At 53.3% G+C, this 21,548-nt stretch overlaps 8 protein-coding genes across 8 annotated transcripts; 4 read left to right on the forward strand and 4 right to left on the reverse strand.

The window, feature by feature from the left end:
* Window positions 1-22: 22 nt before the first annotated feature.
* Window positions 23-1,415, forward strand: BO70DRAFT_366129 (uncharacterized protein). Its single transcript, XM_025544255.1, has 2 exons — window positions 23-476; window positions 535-1,415. The coding sequence occupies exons 1-2, from the start codon at window positions 247-249 to the stop codon at window positions 1,220-1,222; spliced, it is 918 nt and encodes a 305-aa protein (XP_025395268.1). The 5' UTR covers window positions 23-246; the 3' UTR covers window positions 1,223-1,415.
* Window positions 1,416-1,824: 409 nt separating this feature from the next.
* Window positions 1,825-3,284, forward strand: BO70DRAFT_300723 (chitin deacetylase CDA6; the record flags this gene model as incomplete). The annotated part of the gene is made up of 2 exons (XM_025539681.1): window positions 1,825-2,041; window positions 2,095-3,284. 2 exons carry the CDS (start codon window positions 1,825-1,827, stop codon window positions 3,282-3,284), a joined length of 1,407 nt encoding a protein of 468 aa, XP_025395269.1.
* Window positions 3,285-3,812: 528 nt separating this feature from the next.
* Window positions 3,813-5,798, reverse strand: BO70DRAFT_432789 (uncharacterized protein; the record flags this gene model as incomplete). The annotated part of the gene is made up of 2 exons (XM_025548350.1): window positions 3,813-5,467; window positions 5,537-5,798. The coding sequence occupies 2 exons, from the start codon at window positions 5,796-5,798 to the stop codon at window positions 3,903-3,905; spliced, it is 1,827 nt and encodes a 608-aa protein (XP_025395270.1). The 3' UTR covers window positions 3,813-3,902.
* A 263-nt stretch (window positions 5,799-6,061) lies between these two features.
* Window positions 6,062-9,412, reverse strand: BO70DRAFT_432790 (tethering complex subunit PEP5; the record flags this gene model as incomplete). Its single annotated transcript, XM_025548351.1, has 9 exons — window positions 9,351-9,412; window positions 9,218-9,286; window positions 8,858-9,154; window positions 8,170-8,790; window positions 7,890-8,123; window positions 7,503-7,838; window positions 6,941-7,447; window positions 6,490-6,888; window positions 6,062-6,439 (listed from the first exon to the last, which is right to left on the reverse strand). Exons 1-9 carry the CDS (start codon window positions 9,363-9,365, stop codon window positions 6,062-6,064), a joined length of 2,856 nt encoding a protein of 951 aa, XP_025395271.1. The 5' UTR covers window positions 9,366-9,412.
* Window positions 9,413-9,779: 367 nt separating this feature from the next.
* BO70DRAFT_432791 (uncharacterized protein) lies at window positions 9,780-12,082 on the reverse strand (the record flags this gene model as incomplete). The annotated part of the gene is made up of 3 exons (XM_025548352.1): window positions 9,780-10,925; window positions 10,995-11,555; window positions 11,606-12,082. The coding sequence occupies 3 exons, from the start codon at window positions 12,080-12,082 to the stop codon at window positions 10,074-10,076; spliced, it is 1,890 nt and encodes a 629-aa protein (XP_025395272.1). The 3' UTR covers window positions 9,780-10,073.
* Window positions 12,083-12,441: 359 nt separating this feature from the next.
* Window positions 12,442-13,707, forward strand: BO70DRAFT_390357 (uncharacterized protein; the record flags this gene model as incomplete). Its single annotated transcript, XM_025546143.1, has 4 exons — window positions 12,442-12,668; window positions 12,719-12,931; window positions 12,962-13,221; window positions 13,644-13,707. The coding sequence occupies exons 1-4, from the start codon at window positions 12,561-12,563 to the stop codon at window positions 13,705-13,707; spliced, it is 645 nt and encodes a 214-aa protein (XP_025395273.1). The 5' UTR covers window positions 12,442-12,560.
* Window positions 13,708-13,995: 288 nt separating this feature from the next.
* On the forward strand, window positions 13,996-16,184 carry BO70DRAFT_323341 (TLC domain-containing protein). Its single transcript, XM_025540586.1, has 3 exons — window positions 13,996-14,423; window positions 14,493-15,218; window positions 15,278-16,184. Exons 1-3 carry the CDS (start codon window positions 14,298-14,300, stop codon window positions 15,746-15,748), a joined length of 1,323 nt encoding a protein of 440 aa, XP_025395274.1. The 5' UTR covers window positions 13,996-14,297; the 3' UTR covers window positions 15,749-16,184.
* Window positions 16,185-18,293: 2,109 nt separating this feature from the next.
* Window positions 18,294-20,447, reverse strand: fos-1 (sensor histidine kinase/response regulator Fos-1/TcsA; the record flags this gene model as incomplete). Its single annotated transcript, XM_025544966.1, has 1 exon — window positions 18,294-20,447. One exon carries the CDS (start codon window positions 20,445-20,447, stop codon window positions 18,294-18,296), a length of 2,154 nt encoding a protein of 717 aa, XP_025395275.1.
* Window positions 20,448-21,548: the final 1,101 nt, after the last annotated feature.

The raw sequence follows: 21,548 nt of genomic DNA on the forward strand, positions 1-21,548 counted from the left end.
CTGCCTGAGGCCACCCCGCCAGCTCCGATAACCAGCCGTTCATCCATTCATCCCACTTGGCTGTCCCTCACCTCGACTCCACGTCTCACGTCTCCCCCGGTTGTTCTTCACCACCCTGTTTTCAGGCCAACTTGAACAGCAACCCTGGGCTCTACCCTGATATCTGAGATAGGATCTCTCCCCACGACTCCCCCCCTGTGGAGCACCACGGATTTTCCCACGTTCAATCGGCGGCGGGGCTTCATCATGGCGGACCGGCAGGCAGTACAGCACAACCTAAACAGTCTCCTGTCCAAGTTGGGGGACCCGGACCCGGACATGAGATATATGTCCTTGAATGATCTTCTCGGCATACTGAACAGTCCGCACTCTACATATCTGGCACACGACCAAATTTCCTCATCGAGGCTGGCGGAGGGGTTGCTCAAGGCCCTCGACGACCAGCACGGCGATGTGCAAAACCAAGCGCTGAAATGGTCTGTGAACACTCTATCCCCGACATTTCTGTCTGACTAATAGATGAGTGCTGCCTAGTCTCGGCCCCCTGGTCCTTCGACTGCCCTCCGACAGCCTCACATCGCTTCTGGAGAAGCTCACCAACCTGACAGCCTCCCAGACCATCGATACCTCGGTCCCAAATACCGCCCTCAGATACATCGTCACGGCTCTTCCACGCCCTCAAGCTGGACAACCCCCCAACGACGAGGCAAAGGCCTCTTATAACGCCGTCTCCCGGGTGCTCATTCCTCGTCTGACGGGCCCCACTCCATCCCCAACCAGCAGGAGAGGCTCGATCGTGAAGGGCATGCTGGAAAAGGACTCATCGAAGGGCTTCAGCAGTGATGCGATCGACGTCTTGATCCAGGTGGTCACCTGCTTTGGACCTCTTCTGAAAGAGGCAGAATTGACCGCCCTGCAAAACTCCGTCATGTCCATTATCGATAACGACACGGCTGGCACCGTCGTTACGAAGAGAGCTCTGGCGGCTATCTCGGCTCTCGTTCTCCATTTCTCGGATGCCCAGCTGAGTGCGTTTGTCAATGGCCTCGTGAAGCGATTCAAGGCTCCCCAGCTCACTACCGTCCATCGTCGTCACTTGATTGCCACGGTTGGCAGTGTAGCGAAAAGTGCTCCGGTCAAGTTTGGCCCTCATCTTCCTTCCCTGGCCCCGTTCGTGTTCTCCACCGTCGGGGAAGAGAACCTAGCACAAGTGAGTCGATGAGCGCACACACTCTGCGTTCTTTTCTCAGCCCGGTCATCTTCTGACTTGTGCAGTAGCCAACCCGGGTTTCGACTTCGCATTCCGTGCGCTCAGTCGCGTAAGGGGCATTCTTCTCTGGTTTCTTTCCTGCAAGATGTGCTCTTTAGAATGGCGGCTTCCCATGTAATATAGGATCTCGCATCGAAGACTTGATGAACCTTCCGTCTGGGCGATATGAATTATACCCTAATGAGAAAATGCAATTGTGTTGTCTGAATGCCACCGATGGTGCTACAGAACTCTCCGACCGTTCCTGCACTTAGTAGAGAGATGCTTTCATGATCCCACTAACACTTCCTCGGCTCCGTGTGCTCAACACGCTCCTGCCGTCACGATGTCCCAACCCAGCATTAGCGGTTGCCCACCACCAGTGCTTTCCCTTTGTGCGGAGTCGTCACTTCCTGTTGAGTGAAGCAACACAACATCTACTGATATGACTGCTGCTCACCTCTTCTGGACTCTTCCCCCATCACATATCTCATCGCCCGCACAGGTCTATTTACTGTCCTCTTTTACTGTGCATCTTTTCTCCATTACATCTTATCAGGCTATAACTTCTCATCATGCACATGCGTCACTTAGTCGTTTCCGGTCTGGGACTGGTGGCCTGCACGACAGCGCGAAACATCTTCAACTTGCACCCGGACCATCAAGGGACTCGCGTCATCTCTGTGGCTCATGGAACTGCCCTTCCTCAGGAGCTTGTAGAGCGTAATTCGGGCGCACGATGCGGCCTCGAATTTGGCAAATGCCCCGAGGATAAGTGCTGCTCAAACGCTGGTATGCCCCCTCCGTCGACCCCCAAGAGAAGCGATCACACTGACATGTGGCAGGTTACTGCGGAGACACCAAGAACCACTGCAGCTCCCCGGACTGTCAAATCGACTTTGGTCATTGCGATGCTCACGATACTCCCGGGGGTGCACCCACCGACCAGATCCCTCGGACCTTGGCTGGTGCTGTTCCCTACGGTCCGCGTTTTATTCGCTCTTGCACTGTTCCAGGAACCATTGCCCTTACGTTCGACGATGGTCCCAAAGAATACACCCAAGATCTTCTCGATCTTCTTGACAAATATGACGCCAAGGTGACCTTTTTCGTTACGGGGAACAACAACGCCAAGGGCCAGATTGACAGCCCCGGAATGCCCTGGGCATCTCTCATCCAACGCATGCACCGCAGCGGACACCAAATCGCAAGTCACACTTGGTCGCACCAGGACCTGAGCAAGGTCTCGGAATCCCAGCGTCGGGCGCAGCTGCTATGGAACGAGGTCGCCCTCCGTAACATTCTAGGTGCAATTCCCACTTACATGCGCCCTCCTTACTCTAGCTGTACGGAGGAATCTGGTTGTCTCAAGGATATGGGCACCTTCGGGTACCATGTCATCCTGTACGACATCGATACTGAGGACTACAGCCATGATAGTCCGGAGGCGATCCAGAGCTCCAAAGACATTTTCGATCGCAGCTTGGACTCTCGGGACGCATTCAACAGACCCTGGCTCGTGATTGCCCACGATGTGCACGAGCAAACCGTGCACAATCTCACCGAACACATGTTAAAAAGACTGACGGCCGAGGGCTATCGAGCGGTGACCGTTGGCGAGTGCTTGGGAGACCCCCCGGAGCTCTGGTACCGCAAGGACGATAACTTTGACGAACGGATCCCACGCCAGTCCAAGTCTAAGCACTCGGTCACCAAGACCGTCTCAGTTGACGGGATGTGCGGTGGAAACGTGACCTGCCTGGGGTCTCGATTCGGTCCCTGCTGCAGTGACACCGGTTTCTGTGGGAACATGTCTTCCTTCTGCGGAATTGGATGCCGGCCTGACAATGGCTACTGTGGTGACGACGCTGGATCTGTCATGCATGGTGGTGGTGCTTCCTCGGATCCGAATGCTGGCAAGTCCAAGTCCAAGTCGACCAAGAAGCCGGCCAAATCGGAAGCAAGGTCTTTGCTGCAGCTAAGCCCGTCTGTGGCGGTGCTACTATTGTTATTCCTTGTGGTGCTGATGGATTGAGCCGAGACACAGGATCCGGCGAGTTAAATCCTTCTTTAGTATATAAAGTGCTTTGCTGTATACAGTCAGAGGTGTGTACAGTCGGTGGGGGGTTGTCCAGGTGGAGGACTCAGGGCTGAGCGTTCATCCAAAAAGGTGTTTTGTACTCTTAGTAGAGATTAGTCTTACCGCAGTGAAGCCTCAATGAAGCTCTTGATCGCTAAACTTGCACCTTAGAATGGTAGTTTACCCAGACACTCTATCGTCAGGGCTCAGTCGCCGCCTCCCTCGAGCGACACGATATGTATCATTCAGCATAAGGTATAAGAGGAAACAATATCAAAGTTAATCACGCCGCCTTGGTATCCTGCAATCCACCCATTCCCCATTCAAACCATAACACCGGCCATGCCATACCATACCATATAATGTCATATAATATAAACCCACCCACCCCACAATATAAATAAACCATCTACAGAGAAAGAAAAGAACTACCGCCCAGCCCGACTGGTAAATATCACCGCTTCACAATCTTCAACAACGGAGCGATTCTCGCTCGGCGACTTAATCCGACCCGGTAGGGAACTTTGCTGGTGGATGATATGGGACTGTGTTTTGAGGGCCCTTTGGTTGGTTTTAGGGGTGTGCTGGGGGTTGTTGGGTCTTGTTCGGGTTATGGTGGTGCTGGTGGTGTGTATGGTCTGGTTGTAGTTCTGGTTCTGGGTTTGGTTCTGGATTTGGGGTTGGATCTACTACCAGATCTTCTGCCCCTTGGTGCTGTTGCGGCTGCTCTTCTTCTTGTATTGGTGGTGGTGGTTCGTCGACGGGGTTCTTCCTTTTGCGTCCGCGCTTTTTGGGCGCGGGGGGTGCAGGTACAGATTCTGGTTCTCGTGCAGCTGTCGCTGCGGCCGCATCGGGGAGAGTAGTGTCCTCTGCTTCTGGTTCTGGGTTCTGTTGTTCCTCTAGCTCGTCTGCAGGGCGATGATGGTCTTGAGGTGGTGGTGGTGGTGGTGGTAGTGGTTTATCAGCACCAGGAGGGACGAGAGGTCTTTCGTCCACCCATATAACGTCCTCTTCGATGTCGGAGTGGTATGTTTTCGTTTGGGTGATGGACATTGTTTTTCCGCGTTTGAGCTTCTTCTTCTTGGGCTCTTTGGGGGACTTTTTGGAGGGCTTTGGGTTGGGGACGGGGGGTTCTGTTTGTGGAGGTAGTGATGGGTCGGTGGGGATTTCTGGGGATTCGTTGATGGTGAGAGGGAGAGAGTTGGCGGAAGTGTTGTCTGGGTTGTTTGGAAGAGTGGGAGCTGGATCTGGTTCTTCAGGACCAAGGAGAAGGTCGTGCTCGTCGTTTTGGTCGTCGTGTAGTGGTTTTGCGTTCTTCGGTGGTCTGCCGGGTTTGCGCTTCTCGGGTTTATTAAGACTGACCGTCCCATCGGGGATGACTGGAGGATTATGATGAGCAAGATCATCGTCCTCGTCGTTTTCAGGGAGACTTTGTTTCTTCTTCCGGCCTCGTTTCTTCTCGACGCCGGGGATGGAAGCGGGCGCGGGCGCGGGAACGGGAACTGGAACGGGTGCAGCGAGTTCATCGACGCTATGCTGAGATTGTTGTGCCGCATTGTCGCTTTTCGATCTATTGAGTCTAGCAGAGGAGAAAGGCTCAGTGTCGTGTGGTGAGTACGGGTCGACGAGCGCCGAGTTATGTCGTCGCGGGGATTTGTATGCAAGGCCGGACCCGGTAGAATGTGTGGGAGGGTGATTGCTCTCCGGATAGGAATTGTCAGACGGACGAAGAGATGATTCGAATATGTTATAGGAAGCTCCTGTGGAAAGAGTGTAGTTGGAGCTTGTTCGTTTTCTCGTCTGCGCAGTTGGTTCATGGGTGTGGGGGAGGGGGAGGGGGTCTATTTGCGTTGGCTCATAGAAACTCGGCTCCTGTCCGGGTACGTGTTGTAGCGGAGGATCGGGAAGGGTCGGTTGTAGATCAGACAGGGTATCTTCGTCGTGCTGTTCCGGAAGTTCAATATAGCCATGGTCGATGTGATTTATCCCACCCGGCGCAGGCAATTCCAATTCCGGAGCGGCCTGTTCCTGAACAGGTACTTGCGCCAATTCCGCATACCGAGTATGGTCGACGTATTGGGCTTCGTCGTCGTCGAATAATCGTTGCTGCGCCATTCCGATCTCTGTCATCATCGAGCCTATACAACAATGGCTGTTTTAGCATGCGAACCGTAGTGTTTCGCGAATGATAGTCAAGAATCTCTCACCCAATGATCCGCGCCCCATCTTAGCAGGAATCCATCGTTCTTCTCTCCGCTGTTGAGAGGAAGATGGACCCAGAGGGACCGACTCTTGAGATTTGAGGAATTGGTCGAAGTTGACGTTCATATGCGAGCCGTGACCTGTCTCTTGCGGTTGGTGGTAGTGTGCTGGGCCGTCCTGCATGTCAACGTGCGTGGTATCGGCCTCGGGCCCCACCAAGGGGTCATCCTCATCGTCGGAGTCCTGGATTACGCGATGCGAGGACATTGCGTGGAAAGTGCGGAGGGGTCGAGATGGAGATGCGACTTGGATGCACGTCTCCGGATGCGAGCAATTAATTCGCGTCCCGCAAATCGGCGATTCGCAGCAAACGCGAAAGCACGTGCCGATAAGGCCTGGCTGCCTGAGGCATGGGATTTCCTCTTCCGGGCGGTTCTGTTGTCTATACTCCAAGGTGCGCAAACGACAAAAGAGAAACAATGTGTATCTATCTACATAAAGGTATCTGGTCTGATTACATGTCTCATTACTCACTCCATCGTGCTTTGTGGCCGCATCACACCCCGACCGAAGAACTCGCTGACCACCCCGAATCGGTCCTTCGACCGCTGCAACTCGCCCTTGAACAGCTCGTGCTGGTCTGCCGACTCGACTTGTCTTTTCCGGATAGCTTTGATCGTGGAGTTCTGAGGGGCGCAGACCGGGCATTCCGCATCCTCGTCCACTCTGTTCAGACAGCGCTGGTGGAAGGAGTGTTTGCAGAGGAAGTGGACCGTAGGAAGGTCCAGGGTGCCGCCACAGGACATGCATCGACGGGCCTGGAAAACGACCGGTTTGCTACCCAGTTCCTCAAGTTCCTTCCTCTTAGTCTCGGTTTCCGTACTGTAGCTGGAAATCAAGCGGCGGTTCTATGTGCGACGTTAGTCCTGAATGAGCCAACAACCGGGGGGCAACCAACAGTGGATATCTCCTTGCGTTCTCGCTCAATATTTTCGCTGAGGTACTTCTTGACGCGACCCATCGTCACCACGGCGTTGTTGCTCAGTGTCTGAATGACCTGAAGGGGCGTCATCAGACCTCCCTCATCGATATGTTTGAGGACGACATCCAATTCCTCCCCAGCTTCTTCCAGAATTCGAGGACTTGAAGCAAAGTACGTGAGAGCGTCGACATATAATTGAGGCTCTTCCGGACCATATCTTTTCAGTGCCTTGATGGCACCCTGGGTGTCCTTGGCAGAAGTAAATGACCTAAAGATATCTGACCGCAGACCTTCTTGTTCCCGTACCAGTGTTGATCCCTCGCGGAATCCGGACAGATCTGAGAGCAAAAGAACGCTTGAGGTCGAGATAGGAATCTGAATGAGTCAGTATGAGTCAAGAAAGTCAGGTACGGTATGATGCTCTCACATCCTTGCCCTCAATGAGCTTCTTGGCTTTGGTTTCCCACTCTTCCTTTTCAGTCACGCCCCTCTTCCGACTCGCGGTGTCCAAATACATCTCGAACAACGTTGTATAAAGATCCACCTTATTATCCTCTTTCAGGTTGTCTTGGTCAATAAGTGCCTCCAGGAATAAGATAAACTCATCCGGGTGGCCCACAAAAACCGAAAACGCCGTTCTGGGTTTCGGGATTTGATAGACTATATACGGCTCGGGAACCTCATCCTCTGCTGGCGGCAATACTTCAGCCTCCTCTGGCTTGGTACCCGAGCCAGCGTTCATCAAAGGCAGAGGGAGAAAAGCGGCTAAGCTCTGCAGAGTGCTGCTCGGTTGCGCTTGTGGTTCCACCGGAGGCAGGTCGACTTCGGTTCTTGGCTTATACTGTCCCTTGTAGTACTTGACGAACAGTTCGGTTGTTTTCTCAGGGCAATTCGAGAGCAAGACTCGGGCGTACTTCGTCAGGTTATGGTAGGCCTTGGATTTGTTAGCCATGCAAAATAGAGCTCGTAAGAAAAGCAAGAAGACTAACCAGCTCTGGATCCAATCTCCAGATATATTCCACGGCTTCTGCATACTTCTTGGAGTCTTCAATCAAGATATCAACCACCATGTCATTCTCGCCATATTTGGTAGCCAGGTAGGCGGCTTGCTCGTAGTAGCCACCTTGCCTGCACATGGCGATAGCAGTCTCCAGATCAAACTTGAGCTCGCCAGGAGCTTTGATAAACGCATCTAGTTTGCCTGTGTCCTTAAGCTTTGCGTAGCAGTTCAGAAGCAATGTGGTATGGTCAACTGTAGCCCGGTCATGGTCGTGAAGCTCTTCAAGATACTCGATGAGGTTATGTATCCGTTGCGTATCGAGGTACTATATCACAGTCAGTAGGGTCCCAGTTACGGGCAGGTGCGGGAGTCCAACCTTGCGAATAACCTGCGACGGTTCCGTGTTATCAATCGCCCGGAGATATTGCTGCATGGCCGTATCATAGTCTCCCCTTTGATACAGAAAGTCGCCATATTTCCGATAGATAGCATTCTGTTGAAAAGTGTCGACACCTGTCTTCTGTGCTAGGTTGATCGCCAGAATGTAGAGATTGCGCTGGTAAAGGATCTCGAGCTTTTGCTGCAGGCTTTTTTCGCGATATCGGTAGAGCTAGTGATGTGAGCCATGGTTCCAACTGTCAGCGGAAATTCCATACCTTTCCGTCCGTAGTAAGGAGGAATAGATCCCCCCACTCAATGAATATGTTTTTCACGGCAGACACAAGGGACTCGGAGTGTGCGATGAATTTGAGATCAGTATCGAGGAGGGTGAACGTAGTCGTCCTGAATTCATCCGTAGCAATGCTCCGCAAAGTGTCTGGCTTTGAGCTGGTGTCTCTGGGCGGACAGACCAGCGTCACATAGTCCTTGAATATATTGATCGAGTCCTTGCGGCTCTCGAAAGCATAACTGGGGCCACGCCCATGGGGTCCGTACGTATATATCGCATCCTCCCTGGCGACAAGAACATCGCCCGTATCCTTATCCAGGCTCATGCAACCGACAGCACAGCCCGTGTCATCGAGCACACGGGCCGGCTGGCCCTGTCCCCTACCGGAGATGATCAAGGCCAGGATGCGACTCGTGGTAGAGATATACAAAGTCGAAACGGCTCCACTCTGTACTTCAAGCCCGGTTATCGGCTCCTCAGACTCAAACACAATCCGCTGCCGCGCGCCACGGTCATGGATCAAGTCACCGCGAATGATCGAGACGGACCCGTTCGCAAACCCGACAGCCACTTGCGACACGTCATCAAGAACCGCGAATGCGGATACCTATCCCCGCATTGTTTAGCACTCGCCCAACGCAGACCACGCATAATGATAGACCGACTGTACGTACGGGAAATATGCGCCTCGCATTCTGAACCGATGTGGTCGACAAACACTGGGGGGCACCAGTCTTCTTTTCGGCCTTATCAAGCGCCCAGACTTTCAATATCGCCTCATTCGGAAGTTCCTCCGCTATAGTGACCAGTAGGGACGTCCCCTCTATGTGCTTGATATGTGCGATGGAGCCGGTGTCGGACGCCTTGAACGATCGGACGAGCTTGAAATTAGAGGAGATGATATGGACAAAGCCATCGTTGGAACCGAGGAAGACATTTGCAGAGCCGGTGCAAAGGGACAGGATATCAGACTGTCGCCATTCCGATGTTAGATATTGTCGCGACAGCACTTGGGGAGGGGAGGGGGGGGGTACATTGAAGACGGATGAGCTCTCCTCCGAGAGCTTCACGGAGGAGACGTCGAAGAAGTTAAATGCTTTCCACTGGGAGAGAGAGATTGAGATTAGTCTGCGATCGCGCCCCCACATGGAAAAGATTGGCTCTTACTGATGTCAACGCCATCGGGACACGGCGCAGGCCATGGACTGACGGACGAGGGTAGATGTGGGTGGGATGGGAACGGAGCTGGAGTGACAGTTCGGCCAGGCCAAGTGTGGGTGGATGAGCTCCGCCCTCCGCGGCGCTAGCGCCGCAGCTCCGCCTAAACAACCACACGTCATCGGGCCACCGCTGCCTTCGTGGCCGGCGAATTGTCCTTCTCAATTCTATGCATGTCCGGAGAAATATCATGTAGATAGGCATGGGGGCGTGTGGTCTAAGCCAGGCGCTTACCATGGAAGCCCTGACATCCCTGGATATGTCTTTACGGGAAACAGTCCGTTGGAGTCGCTTCTAACACCATGAATATCATGATATATACAAACCTCATGGGTACAGACACCCTTCTGCCGTTCGACAATTCACTCACTACTAGTAGTATTTTCTGCCAATGTTGGCCATATGGCAGCTGTACCATCCATACTACTATATGTCTGTCACTCATCTCAAAGTTGGTTTATAGTTCTATTAACAAGGATATCAATCCGCTAACCTTATATGCTATGATCCAAATTGCCCGAGCCTGGAGACCGAAAGAAAGGGTAAGAACAGAGCCAAAAAAATATACAGCAAAAGAACGGAATAAGATAGTGAAAGCCCCGCATTCAATGCGAATATCAAGAACTTGCTTTGCCCAACAATAAGATATATGTCTGTGATGCGCACCAAATGCTAGGTGGGCGTGTTCAAGCTGACTGTGGAGCGACCGATGCCCGCAGAAGAGGAAGGGCCAGATTTCGTATTTCTGCATTGTTGGATTTCATTATTAACGTCGAAGCTCTGCTGTAACCAGCTACCTATCTCGGCAATGGCTTGGCTTTCATTGAAGCTGTCTGCACCAGGGGCGGCACCCTGGCCGTCTTGGTATGTCGGCGGATTCGTGCTCGAGAAGGCCATCGGCAGTGGACTAATTTGGCCGTCATCTGGAGTGTACTGATGAATAGGTGATTGGGGCGGTATAATGGTCGGATCGTCATGGTTATCAGGCTCGGATGGAGGCGGCGACGATATGTTAAAACTGACGGTCATGGGCTCCTTCCGGCTTGACATTTCCTGGGGAGATATAAATCGAGGCCTGGCTTTCTTTTCCGTACTGAATGTAAATGGGGTGACAGCGTCGATAATGCATTGCGTACTCATCAGTGGTAATCGCGCGGTTCCAGGCGCTCTGACTCGAGAGAACTGACCCACCCTGTCAGGAGTATTCATGCGATAGAAAGGTGTGATGTTGCTGGTGGGTGATGAAGTGCGATTTGGCGTTCCCTCCGGACTTTGCTCCTGGCTATCCAAATCATTCTGAAAAGACTTCTGTGCATCTAATAGAGCAGCCTGTGTGTTGAACTGATCCGGTATGGTGTCCGCATCGCATTCAGAGTGTGGCTTGGCGGCGGAAATCGTGTGAAGTGACGGGGCATGCTCCATGGCGGGGTTCCTAGGCACTTGCTGTGCGGAAGTAAATCTATCGCTGATGTTCACCCCATAGGGACCGTTGAGGGGCTGAACGCTTCTTGACCGTGATGTAGACTGGTTATGTGTAGTGTCAGATTGTCTGAGCACGTGTGAACTACTAGTATTTTGATCGCTTTGACGTACGTCGGCTTCAATGACCTGCATTGAAGCAGCGCTTGGAGCCGGTTGAACCTGTTCATCATCAGCAGCAGTTGCCTGCCCTGGAAATTGCTCATTTTCCGTATGGCTCATGACTAAAGACTCGGTATCGGTGGTATTGGTGGTATATTTTGTGCGACGGTATTCGAATTTTGGTAGGTAGGATGTTGAGGAAACGACATGAAGAGAATTCTGCCGGTCATCCGCTTCTGAAGGAGGTTCTTGTGTATTCGATTGGGCATCAGCCTGCTTGTTATTGATTTGGGCCTTGACACTATCTGGTATCAGGGTTCCGGCAGTGGTGTCATCGTGCGAGTATGTACGGTCCCTCCGGAAAGGCTTCGTTGTGATTCGATAGGTGGTGCCGGGAACTTGGATCGTACTTTCTTTTGCTTCCCGATGTCGAGACGAAATGGAAGCCGTAGGAGACGTAGGGGGATCGACCTTGCGAAATCCAATGCCGGCGCAATCCTTCTTCAACCATCTTTCATCTGTATGTTGGAACGAGGTCAAAGCACTCGCTGGCCCGCTTGATTCGACCGCCCTCTTCCCCGGTATTGTTCGCTTCGGCGTGCCAATCAAACTTGCTGTCCCACTGCGGCCATCTCGCGCTCGTTTTCGTTTAGACGCCGGTTCACGAGCAGCACTGCTTCGAGCTTCCTCTTTGGACGAGTACACCGGGTCTGAATGAGGGATGGGGGCTTAGAGTGGTGGGGGTCTTGAGAATCACGGTATAGGGGCCGTTTCCGGGTGTTCGTCTCGGGGATAGTAGGCCGCTCCGTGGCCTTCGACTTTTGTCCTCCTTTCTGCTCCGAGCCAGTGACTTTCCGCCTGTTCTTCCTCCAGGGATTGACCCAACCCTTTTCCAAGGGCCCGCGGAGCGAGGCAGAGAGGATGAACAGAGGGGTGCCGTGGAGATAGGACTCTGCCAGTTTCTCTATGCGTTGACGCTGGGCTGCACGTTCATTTTCATCCAGCTCATCGTCGGAGCCGACGAGAAGATCCGCATCGATATCCGGCGGGGAAGGCGAGCAAGTTTCCAACGAGAGCGGGGAAGTTTGACGGGGCGGCATCGGGGTGAGGATGACAGGCGGCGGTGTGTGGTTAACAGGGGGTGGTGGGGGTTGGAATCGGCAGCACTGCGGCAGTCGGGCATTGAGTGCATCTAAAGAATAGAAAAGAATCGGCGTGCTGCAGCGTGAAGCTCATCGCTCCTGGGGCAGGCGGTTGTCAGGCATCATCCTGACTGCATGGATGTGGATGGATCCTGACCGCATCGGCCAGCCCGACTGCGGGAAAAACCACTTAACGCGCCCACTGGCGCGGCTACCCCAGCAACCGTGTCGCGCGCTTAGGTCAGCAGTCGGAGCTGTCAACTATGACTATCTAGTTACGGAGTACTCCTGCTATAAGTTGTGAATACATCATAAGTTCTGGACAAGGAGATGCCGGTGGATTCCACTCTTTCATCTTCGTTTGTGAATTGTTGTAAGCGTCTCCTTCTGTCAAGATCTGGTGGTCACTTCCAAAGACTTGGTCTTGGTTAAGAATATGGCACAACCTATACCGGATATACAGTTTAAGAAGCTGCTGTCTTCATCACCGTTCTCAGTCATCTATCTCGTATCTCGCGACGATGCTCCTATGGTGATGAAAGTGGTAGCAGTGAGCTTCAAAATCTTACTGGGTGGAGGTCTAATAATAGAAAGCATCATGATTACTGGCCTGATCCATTTGCATCGCGAAACCGGGAGAATAATATCTTTGTCTGCGAATCCCAAGCATATCGTCGTTTGGAAGCCAAGGGCTTATGTGACCGTGGCATTGTACCGCGATTCTACGGCACACTTGAGAAGATCGATCCTACACTGCATCAACCGTACCTCGACATGTTTCTCCAGGATGAACTCGCACCAAACGCCGTATTTTTGGAATACATCCCCGATCTGTAGATGCTTACCTTCGAAAACTATACCAAAGATAGCATGGAGTGGCTCATAAAAGGAATTGCAGACATACATGACGCTCTCATCGAACACGGCGATCCTCACCCCAGAAATATGATGGTTGTTGGTGGAAGTCCTGGAAGGGCAGGCTGGATAGACTTTGGCCGAGCCCAAACATTTGATACGTTGACTCCCTTGAACCGAGAATGGATGGAGTCCGAGAGAAGACTTGTGGATGAAATTGGGAGAGATATGATGATCCCCCCGTCCGCTTCTCCGGAGTCTCCGGAGTTCTCCGGAGCAGATAACTAACCCTTGTATAAAAGGCCGATGCCGCCAAGGGGCAGCGTTCGCAGACACGCAGATATTGTTGGTAGAGAACGCCTGTCCATAGGAGTATAGGTCTGCTTCGAAGGAGCCTCCGAGCAGGGAGAACGAGGGCAACCAATCGCAACAGCTCCGTGTTGGTGGACGGTAATGATGTTAGCGTTGCGAGGTGGCACGGAGGGATATCCATCCGACGCTAGTACGAGACTACCGAGTAGGCTGCAAACGTCCACCTACTTTTGGGTCAACTCTTTTGCGTCGCGTAGATAGATATAGTTCGAGATTAGAGATGGGAATCCCATGTGGAGTTCCTTAATTCCTTACACATTAGTTCGCTCCAGGAGAATCGTATTCGTTCCAGTGCCAAGGCCAAGGCCACGACCACTCCGGACAGCCTCCATTACTGTGTAGATATACATTCATAAACAGGGCGATGACCATGTTCGGGTCCAATAATGATGTGCAGGCTAGGATAAGAACAGGATAGCCCGAGGGAATGGTCCGACATCCCGACGATCGTGGCTGGTGAGGGTGGAGATGCAACAGAAGAAAAAAAAAAAAAAAAAGAGGAGCCCCTGGGCGGGTGGATCTCGCACGACTGACATCAACCCGAACTCGTCTCGTCTCGTCTCGTCTCGTCCTCTTCCTTCTCCGACTCCGACTTCAATCTAATCTGTCTTCTTCTCGTCTCCCTTTTCTCCCCCCCCTCCTCCCACTCCCTCCCACCTCCTCTCTTTCCTTTCTTGTACCCCAATTATTTAATGGTCCATGTTACCCTTCCGTTGAACTTCCCCGATCGTGGTTTTTCGTGGAATTGATCTTGGTCGCGTGTGTGCTACCCTCCCCTCGCCGTCCTCTCGTCCATTCCGCGACGCTCGGCCCTTTTTCCCGCACGTTATCGCGCCTTCTTCCCACTGTCTCCGATAAAGGTGTGCAACAAACAGCTGCTTGGCCGTCGAGATCAGGAAGAGTCGCGCGCCACGTAACCTCGTTCCGTCGTTCCGTTCGATTCACCATGGCTCGTGTACGGAGAAAGTCGAGTAACCTGGGGGCGGACATCCGAGGCGACACCAGCGCTCCGGCCATGTCGACCATGAACGAAGTCAGTCCCATTGAACCACAGGCCCCCAAATGGGACGAGGTATGACCCTCCGGCACTTCGAGATCGGCCTTGGCCGGCGTCATCCTCCCCCGCTCACTCTTGGACTAGGTCCTGCAGTCTCAAGCCTCCGCATCCAAGCCGCACACCAAGCGTCGCAAGAAGTCCATCCTCCGTCGCTTCAAGGACACCTGCCTCAAGCACACGTGGGTGCTGCCTCTGCTCATCCTCGTTGTCCTCCTCGCGCTGTATGCCGTCAACCCGACCGAGTCCAATCCGATGCACAGCGCCATCTTCCTGTCCTATCCGCAACCTCCGAAATACCCCGGCGGTCCGATCATGTACGGAAAGGGACCGAAGGATATCACGTTCGTTTCGTTCTACATCGTCGTCCTGTCCTTCACTCGGGAATTCCTCATGCAACGCGTGATCCGGCCGTTTGCGGTGTACTGCGGGATTCGTGGCCGGGGTAAAACTGCACGGTTCATGGAACAGGTGTACACGGCGATGTACTTCTCGATTTTCGGTCCGTTCGGCTTGTACGTGATGAGCCGGTCCGATCTTTGGTACTTCAACACGACTGCTATGTTTGAGGGATTTCCGCACCGGGAGCATGAAGGATTGTTCAAGGCTTTCTATCTGCTGGAGGCGAGTTACTGGGCGCAGCAGGCGATCGTGCTGCTGCTCATGCTGGAGAAGCCGCGCAAGGACTTCAAGGAGCTGGTCGCGCACCACATCATCACCCTTGCCCTCATCGGTCTGAGCTATCGCTTCCATTTCGCGCACATGGGCATTGCTGTCTATATCACCCACGACATCTCCGATTTCTTCCTTGCGGTGAGTAGCCCATTATCGCAATCTGCTGTTCTGCCTCGTACTGATCATGTTGCATGCAGACCTCGAAAACCTTCAACTACCTCGACTTGCCCATCACCGCGCCGTATTTCGGGTTTTTCGTCTTCATGTGGATCTACCTCCGCCACTACCTGAACCTCAAGATCCTGTGGGCCGTGTTGACCGAGTTCCGCACGGTTGGACCTTTCGAGCTGAACTGGGAGACCCAGCAGTACAAGTGTTGGATTAGTCAGTACATCACGTTCGCCCTGCTGGCCAGTCTGCAAGCCGTGAACCTCTTCTGGCTGTTCCTGATCCTGCGCATCCTGAAGAACTACCTCTTCACCAGCATCAAGAAGGACGAACGAAGCGAGGATGAAGACTCGGAGGAGGAGGAAGTCCCTGCGCCGGAGGAGGACACCTACGCTGCCGTCGCCTCGGGTGTCGAGAAGCCCACCCTCAACGCTCGCAGCAAGGAGAACCAGACCCCGCAGGTGCTGGTGAACGGCGAGCCCGTCAAGTCCAAGAACTAGCCTAGCCTAGAACCGCAGGCAACGATGGCATCGCTCTAATTAGCAGCACATGTCTCGCAACAACCCCGTTGCAACACTCCTCCCTTCCCAGGGTGGTATAACCCTACCCCCTACGGAACTTGTTTGTTTATATTATTGTATGAAAGCACATTTTACATTGACGGCAGCCTTGTTTGAACCCCATTCAGTTCAAAAAAGGTCTTGCTTCATTTACTTTTTCTCTTTCTTCCTGCCATCATATTTTGCCTGGTGTTTATGGTCTAAATGGCCCATTTGTGCCCCCCCCTTTTTTTCATTTTTTTTTCAACCCTGTCTGCCGTGTGGCGCGCGTGTGCATGCGTGCCAGATGATGCATGCAGCTGGCTGGCTGGATGGATGGATGGATATAGTTACGATTTCCATGAAGGAGCGGTTTCCGTGCGGTGATGGTCCCGTGGAGGGCTGGCGCGCGGGTTAAATAATATAATAATAGATCATTGACTTTGATATGTATGGATTAAGGTGGTTGTTGTACTCACGAGATATGGGGATAATGAAGCATGGGTTGATTGGCCATCCGACACTTTGTGCATACTGAGAGTGTACTATACTATACCTATAGTAACTAGTACCCCTTCCCTGATCCCATACTACTATACATCCATCATCCACCTCAGCACCGTCATCATCCGTGGTATGATGAGGTACATACGCACATACCTCCAAAAGCAAACGCAAAAGCAAAGCCAAACCAAATCCAATTCGCGTTCCAAGACAAGAAACAAAAGCCCCAAATACCCAGCCAGCCAGCATCATCATCATCATCATCATCTCAAACGCGGCAAAATCACCTCCCTCCACATCCTCACCCTCCTCTGAAGAAACTAGACTTCAACCCCGAATAAAAATCGAACACCCCGGAATCCCCCAAATCCTGTTCTGTGCAAACCCCGACTAGGAAACCCAAAACGAGCCAACCATGCCACCTTCCTTACCCTTTCCCGGAGGAAGCTTCAGCATCAGCATCAGCATCAGAATTTTAACTCTAACTCTAACTCCAAGTCCGCTCGCTCATCCACGGCTCCAACAGCGCCGTTGAGATCAATGGTCGGTTAATTAATTATCTATCAGGATCCGTGGGTTTGAGCTCACGTTCAGGATTTAGCTTCGAAAAGCCGCCGCGTCAGAGGTAGGTAGGTGGGTAGGTAGGTAGGTATGCGGCCGATAGCAGGCTCTGAGCACTTTGTTCCGTGGATGAGGGGGGTTGGAGTATCCATTTCGGTTGGTTGGTGAGCTTAGCTTGGGCCTGAGCTTGTGGAGGTAGAGTAGGTAGGTAGATAAGGATCGATGTGTAGGAGATACAGGTAAGGTAGGTGGTATCTCCGGGGAGTGTTGGAAACCTGGAGGACAATTAGTCCTGCTGCTGCGGTAGTTGGCGGGGACACGTGGGATGGTAGTCACTCTACCTCCTACCCACCTACTATACTACCTACCTATACCGATGTAGTGATCGACACAGTCTACTGTCTACTGTCTACCGTCTACCTAGGTTCACACCGGGTTCGGACCTGTCAGGTGAATTTTATTTCTTCCTACCGGATGACGGTGTTGTGGTTCGGATTCTGGCCCAAATGTGGAATCGTTCTGGATTTACTGGAGCCTGGAAGTTCCGCCGTGGAGAGACATAGATGGGTATGGATAGTTGATAATAGTTGATAAGGTCGGGGAGGTTCAAACAGGTAGGAATATGTTTTCGATTCCCCCACAGAGCAGCACGCCCATGGGAAGGAAGGAGGAAAGACAACAAGATTCAATATCGAGCATATGGTGTCGACTTCCAATCTATATAGTATAGCTACCTATGGATAGATATCAATCAAGGCCAAATATGTAAATTCAAGACCAGGGTAGCCAAGCCCGCTGGTCATAATAGCCCAATGCGGCGAATTTCTAGACTAGATAGAATATGTGAATGTTTGTTTTGGTACCGTGAGGTACGGAGCTAATATGATAGGTAGGTAGGGATCGGATCCTCTATTCTAGAACCGACGTGGGTATGGTATATTCCCCCATGTATCGTCTTAAGATGAAAGGGTGGCCAGGCAAGCAGGCAAGCAGGTAGCGGTAGTATTAGCCAAGTGCGGATGGATGGATATGCACGCCATGTAAGTCCATACTGTAATGTAACGCTCTGGTCCATTTGCGGTATCCAGAGAAGGAAGATCTCTGTGTTGAGCGCGTAAAGCTCTTCGCAGTACACATTTGCCCCGTCGCGCCGCTCTGTGCGGTGGACAATGGGCGGGTCTGATTTTATCACTGCCGGAGTGATGAATGGTAGGTGGTGTTGCATGTCCCATCTCGGGGGGTAGCGCGAGGCAACCCTACAGGGATAGAGGCGCTTTATGCTCGCAGGGAGCCTATCCCAGCATCCGCTGCGGGTTACGGCCAGACAGCCAAGCAGGGGTTCGCGTCAGCGGCCGAAGGTCATGCTGTCACGAGTCTAGAAGAATCGGATTAGCCGATCGTTTGCTAGGGAGACGAGGTTCAGCGGTGGATCGAGGTCCCGTCATGTCCCCATCCACTTCCACAGCAGTCGCATGAGCTGTTTCTGGTGGATCGGCTTCCCGATGTGGTCGTTCATTCCTGAAGCCAGGTACTGCTTCTCGTCTTCCTTCATGACGTTGCCCGTGAGCGCAATAATGGGGACGTCGAGACCCATCTGTCGGATCTGTCGTGTCGCCTCGAGGCCATCCAGGACCGGGAGGCCGATATCCATGAGAATCGTGTTGTAGGACAAGGGCTGCTGCTTGACCAGTCGGACTGCCTCCGCCCCATCCCACGCCGTGTCCACCCGGGCGAACCCCATGTTTTGGAGAAGCTTGAGCATTAGCATCTGGTTCACCAGATTATCCTCGACCAGGAGAACGTGCTTGTGAGGCGCGATGCTGTGGAGCTTTTGCACCGTGTCATCGATGTTCTCAACCGAAGACCCGCACGTCTTACCCGTCGGATTTGTGTTCGCACGACGCATCTTGGCTGTCAGCCAGAAGACACTACCCTGTCCCGGGCTATTAGGCCGATATCCAACCTTGCCGTCCATGAGTTCCGCCAAGCTCTTGCAGATCGACAGCCCAAGTCCCGTGCCTTGGTATCTCTTCGATCCAGAATCAGCGAACCGCGTGAATGGGGTGAACAAGGAGCTCATGGCATCTTCGGGGACGCCCACTCCTGTATCGACCACTTCGGTCAAGATGTACAACACATTGGGGTCATTGCTGTCCTCCGAGCAAGACGTGTATATCTTGACGTAACCCGACTCGGTGAACTTGACCGCATTTCCGACGAGATTTTGAAGCACCTGGCGATAACGTAAAGGGTCACCATCGACCTGGGTCGGGAAGTTGGGTGGTATGTAACTGGTCAGTTCAACACCGGGCTTCAGGGAGCCCTTGCAGTTGCGCACCACAGCGCCGGTGACGTTGCCGACGCTGAAGACATCCGGATGTAAGCTGAAAGTCCCAGACGACAGCTTCGAGTAGTCGAGGACGTCGTTGATCACCTGCAGTAGAACCGAAGTGGAATCCTCAATGATGGCCGAATATTCACGCTGGCGATCGTTCAAATCCGTCTCCATCAAGGAGGTGAGTGCCAGGTGCATGCCGTTCATAGGGGTGCGGATTTCATGGCTCATGTTAGCCAGAAAGTCGGTCTTCAGCTTCGAAGATTCCTCAAAGGCGGCGATCATGCGAGCCTCCGCCGCGTTGCGCTCCGTGAGATCTCGCGTGACCTTGGTGAAGCCGATGTGGCGGCCCAGCTCGAACATCGGCGTGATGAGTACGTTGGCCCAGAACCGCGATCCATCTTTCCGGTACCGCCAGCCTTCGTCCTCGACTTTGCCTTCGCGGAGACAGACTATAAGCTCCTTCCCTGGTTTGTCCGCCATGCGATCCTCCTGGCTGTAAAAGACGGAAAAATGCTGGCCGATGATTTCCTTGGCGGTGTATCCTTTCAGAATGGCCGCTCCGGAGTTCCAGGTGACAATGTTGCCGCAGGTATCCAGCATGAAGATGGCATAATCCTTGACGGTATCCAGGAGGACTTTGTAGGTGTCATTGACGTAGGACCGGCGAGTGTCCGCCATCGACGGCTTCACAGCCGGGGGAACATTGACTGCCTCGAGCAACACGTACAAGAGATCAGTGTTCTCAAAAATGGGGGTGATGCGAAGACTGTAGTAAGCGCTAGCATCGTCTAGACAGATCTGGTCAATCAGTTGGACGTCCCGCGTCGTGAGCGCCGCTCGCAGAGCGCCGTAGAGAGTGGCCACATCCAGGGCCGGGATGGTGTGCGGCCAGACGTCACAGATGAAGCTATGAAGTAACACGTCCCTAGGGAGACCGGAAAAGGCGACATGAGAATCGGACACCTCCAAGACCTTCAACGACGGATCCAGGACGACGGTTGGGGTGGGGGTGAATCGGAAGATGCGACTCAGGGCGGGATGGGGTTCCCGCGCGCTCAAGTTGCCATTGCCATCGGCAGGGGTAGACTGGGAGTCAACATTCTGCAGGGAGAGATTGGGCTCGCCATCGAGCTTCAGATGGCTGCGCTCATCGTCATCCTCGTCTTCGGGGGGAGTCGTGACCATGGAGAAGTTGAGGGTTTGGGGTTGATGCTTGTTCTCGATGTCGAGGCGGAACAGCCGCTTGTTGAGGTCCATGGCCACCGCGCATGGGAGGACCGGGGGCTTCACGCGAGGTTGAGGCGGCGGCGGAGGGGGAGGTGGGGAGTGGTGAGCATCAGGGCCAGTGAGAGGGGAGTCGAGCATGGAGGGATCTGTTGAGATCCGATCGGATGGAGAGGTAGAGCCAGGTCGAAGGGGGTGAATAAATGAATGGATGAATTGGGTGGGGAGAGGGAGGGAGGGGAGGGGTGGCGATGATGAGGGCTGACAGAGCAGGCAAGCGGACAGAAGAGAGGGAGAAAGAGGGAGAGGGGAGGGAGAGGGGAGGGAGAGGGGAAGGGGAGAGTAAGTACTGAATGAAGAGAGACAGACCGGCAAGCCAAGCAAGGCAGGCAGGCAGGCAGGCAAGCAAGCAGGAAGGCAGGAAGTGTGAGTGAGTAAGTAAGTAGTAGTAAGGCAAGTAGTAGTCGAGTGGAGTGGTGGTAGGCAGAATAAAGAGAAGAAAGAGTAAGTACTAGAGCAGAGCAGCGCAGCAGCGCGCCGAGCAGCAGCAGCGCAGGCCGTACTGGAGGAGGAGCTCGTGTCAGATGGGCGCGGTCCACCGGATGGGACGAGGCGCACCACCGACGTCAACAGTGAGAGGCTCTGGCAGAGGCCGCCATCGACCAAATCGACCAAATGGCCCAAATCGACCCAAATGGGCCGAGTTGGACCAAATTGGACCAGATGGGCCAACCACTGGCCGGAAGGTTGGGCCGACCGCCGCGGGGGAAAAAGGCCTACCGTCTCTCACTGGCCGCGCCCTTCAGCCATCAGCCGCCAGCCCGTGGATCCTTTTAGCCCTTCTTCTCGAGAAGAGTCTCTCCATCAGTTAACTATCTATCTACTTGGAATGCCGCCCTTCCCTTCCCTGGGCTCTGGCCTGGCTGGCCTGGCTGGGGAGGGGGGGGGGGGGGGTGGGCGCCTCGTTTTGATTTTTTTTTCTTGCCCCCTTCCACTGTTGTTTGACCATCGACCCGTTGGCCCCGTTGGGTCCCCTCCCCCCTCCCCCTCCGCGCCAAAAAAAAAAAAAAAAAAAGAGAGAACAAGAAAAGAGAAAAAAAAAATCTGCATTTCTGTGGGCAGAGGAGAGGAAGA

The sequence above is a fragment of the Aspergillus heteromorphus genome, assembly GCF_003184545.1.
Source record: "Aspergillus heteromorphus CBS 117.55 chromosome Unknown BO70scaffold_36, whole genome shotgun sequence".
In the NCBI taxonomy this organism is placed as follows: domain Eukaryota; kingdom Fungi; phylum Ascomycota; class Eurotiomycetes; order Eurotiales; family Aspergillaceae; genus Aspergillus; species Aspergillus heteromorphus.

What these genes read in the sequence shown, in the direction of transcription:
- BO70DRAFT_366129 (XM_025544255.1), top strand. Translation starts at nt 247, where the DNA reads ATGGCGGACCGGCAGGCAGTACAGCACAACCTAAACAGTCTCCTGTCC. An exon ending in CAAAACCAAGCGCTGAAATG is followed by an intron (nt 477 to 534) that starts GTCTGTGAACAC and finishes AGTGCTGCCTAG; the next exon opens with TCTCGGCCCCCTGGTCCTTC.
- BO70DRAFT_323341 (XM_025540586.1), top strand. Translation starts at nt 14,298, where the DNA reads ATGGCTCGTGTACGGAGAAAGTCGAGTAACCTGGGGGCGGACATCCGA. An exon ending in AGGCCCCCAAATGGGACGAG is followed by an intron (nt 14,424 to 14,492) that starts GTATGACCCTCC and finishes CTCTTGGACTAG; the next exon opens with GTCCTGCAGTCTCAAGCCTC. An exon ending in TCTCCGATTTCTTCCTTGCG is followed by an intron (nt 15,219 to 15,277) that starts GTGAGTAGCCCA and finishes TGTTGCATGCAG; the next exon opens with ACCTCGAAAACCTTCAACTA.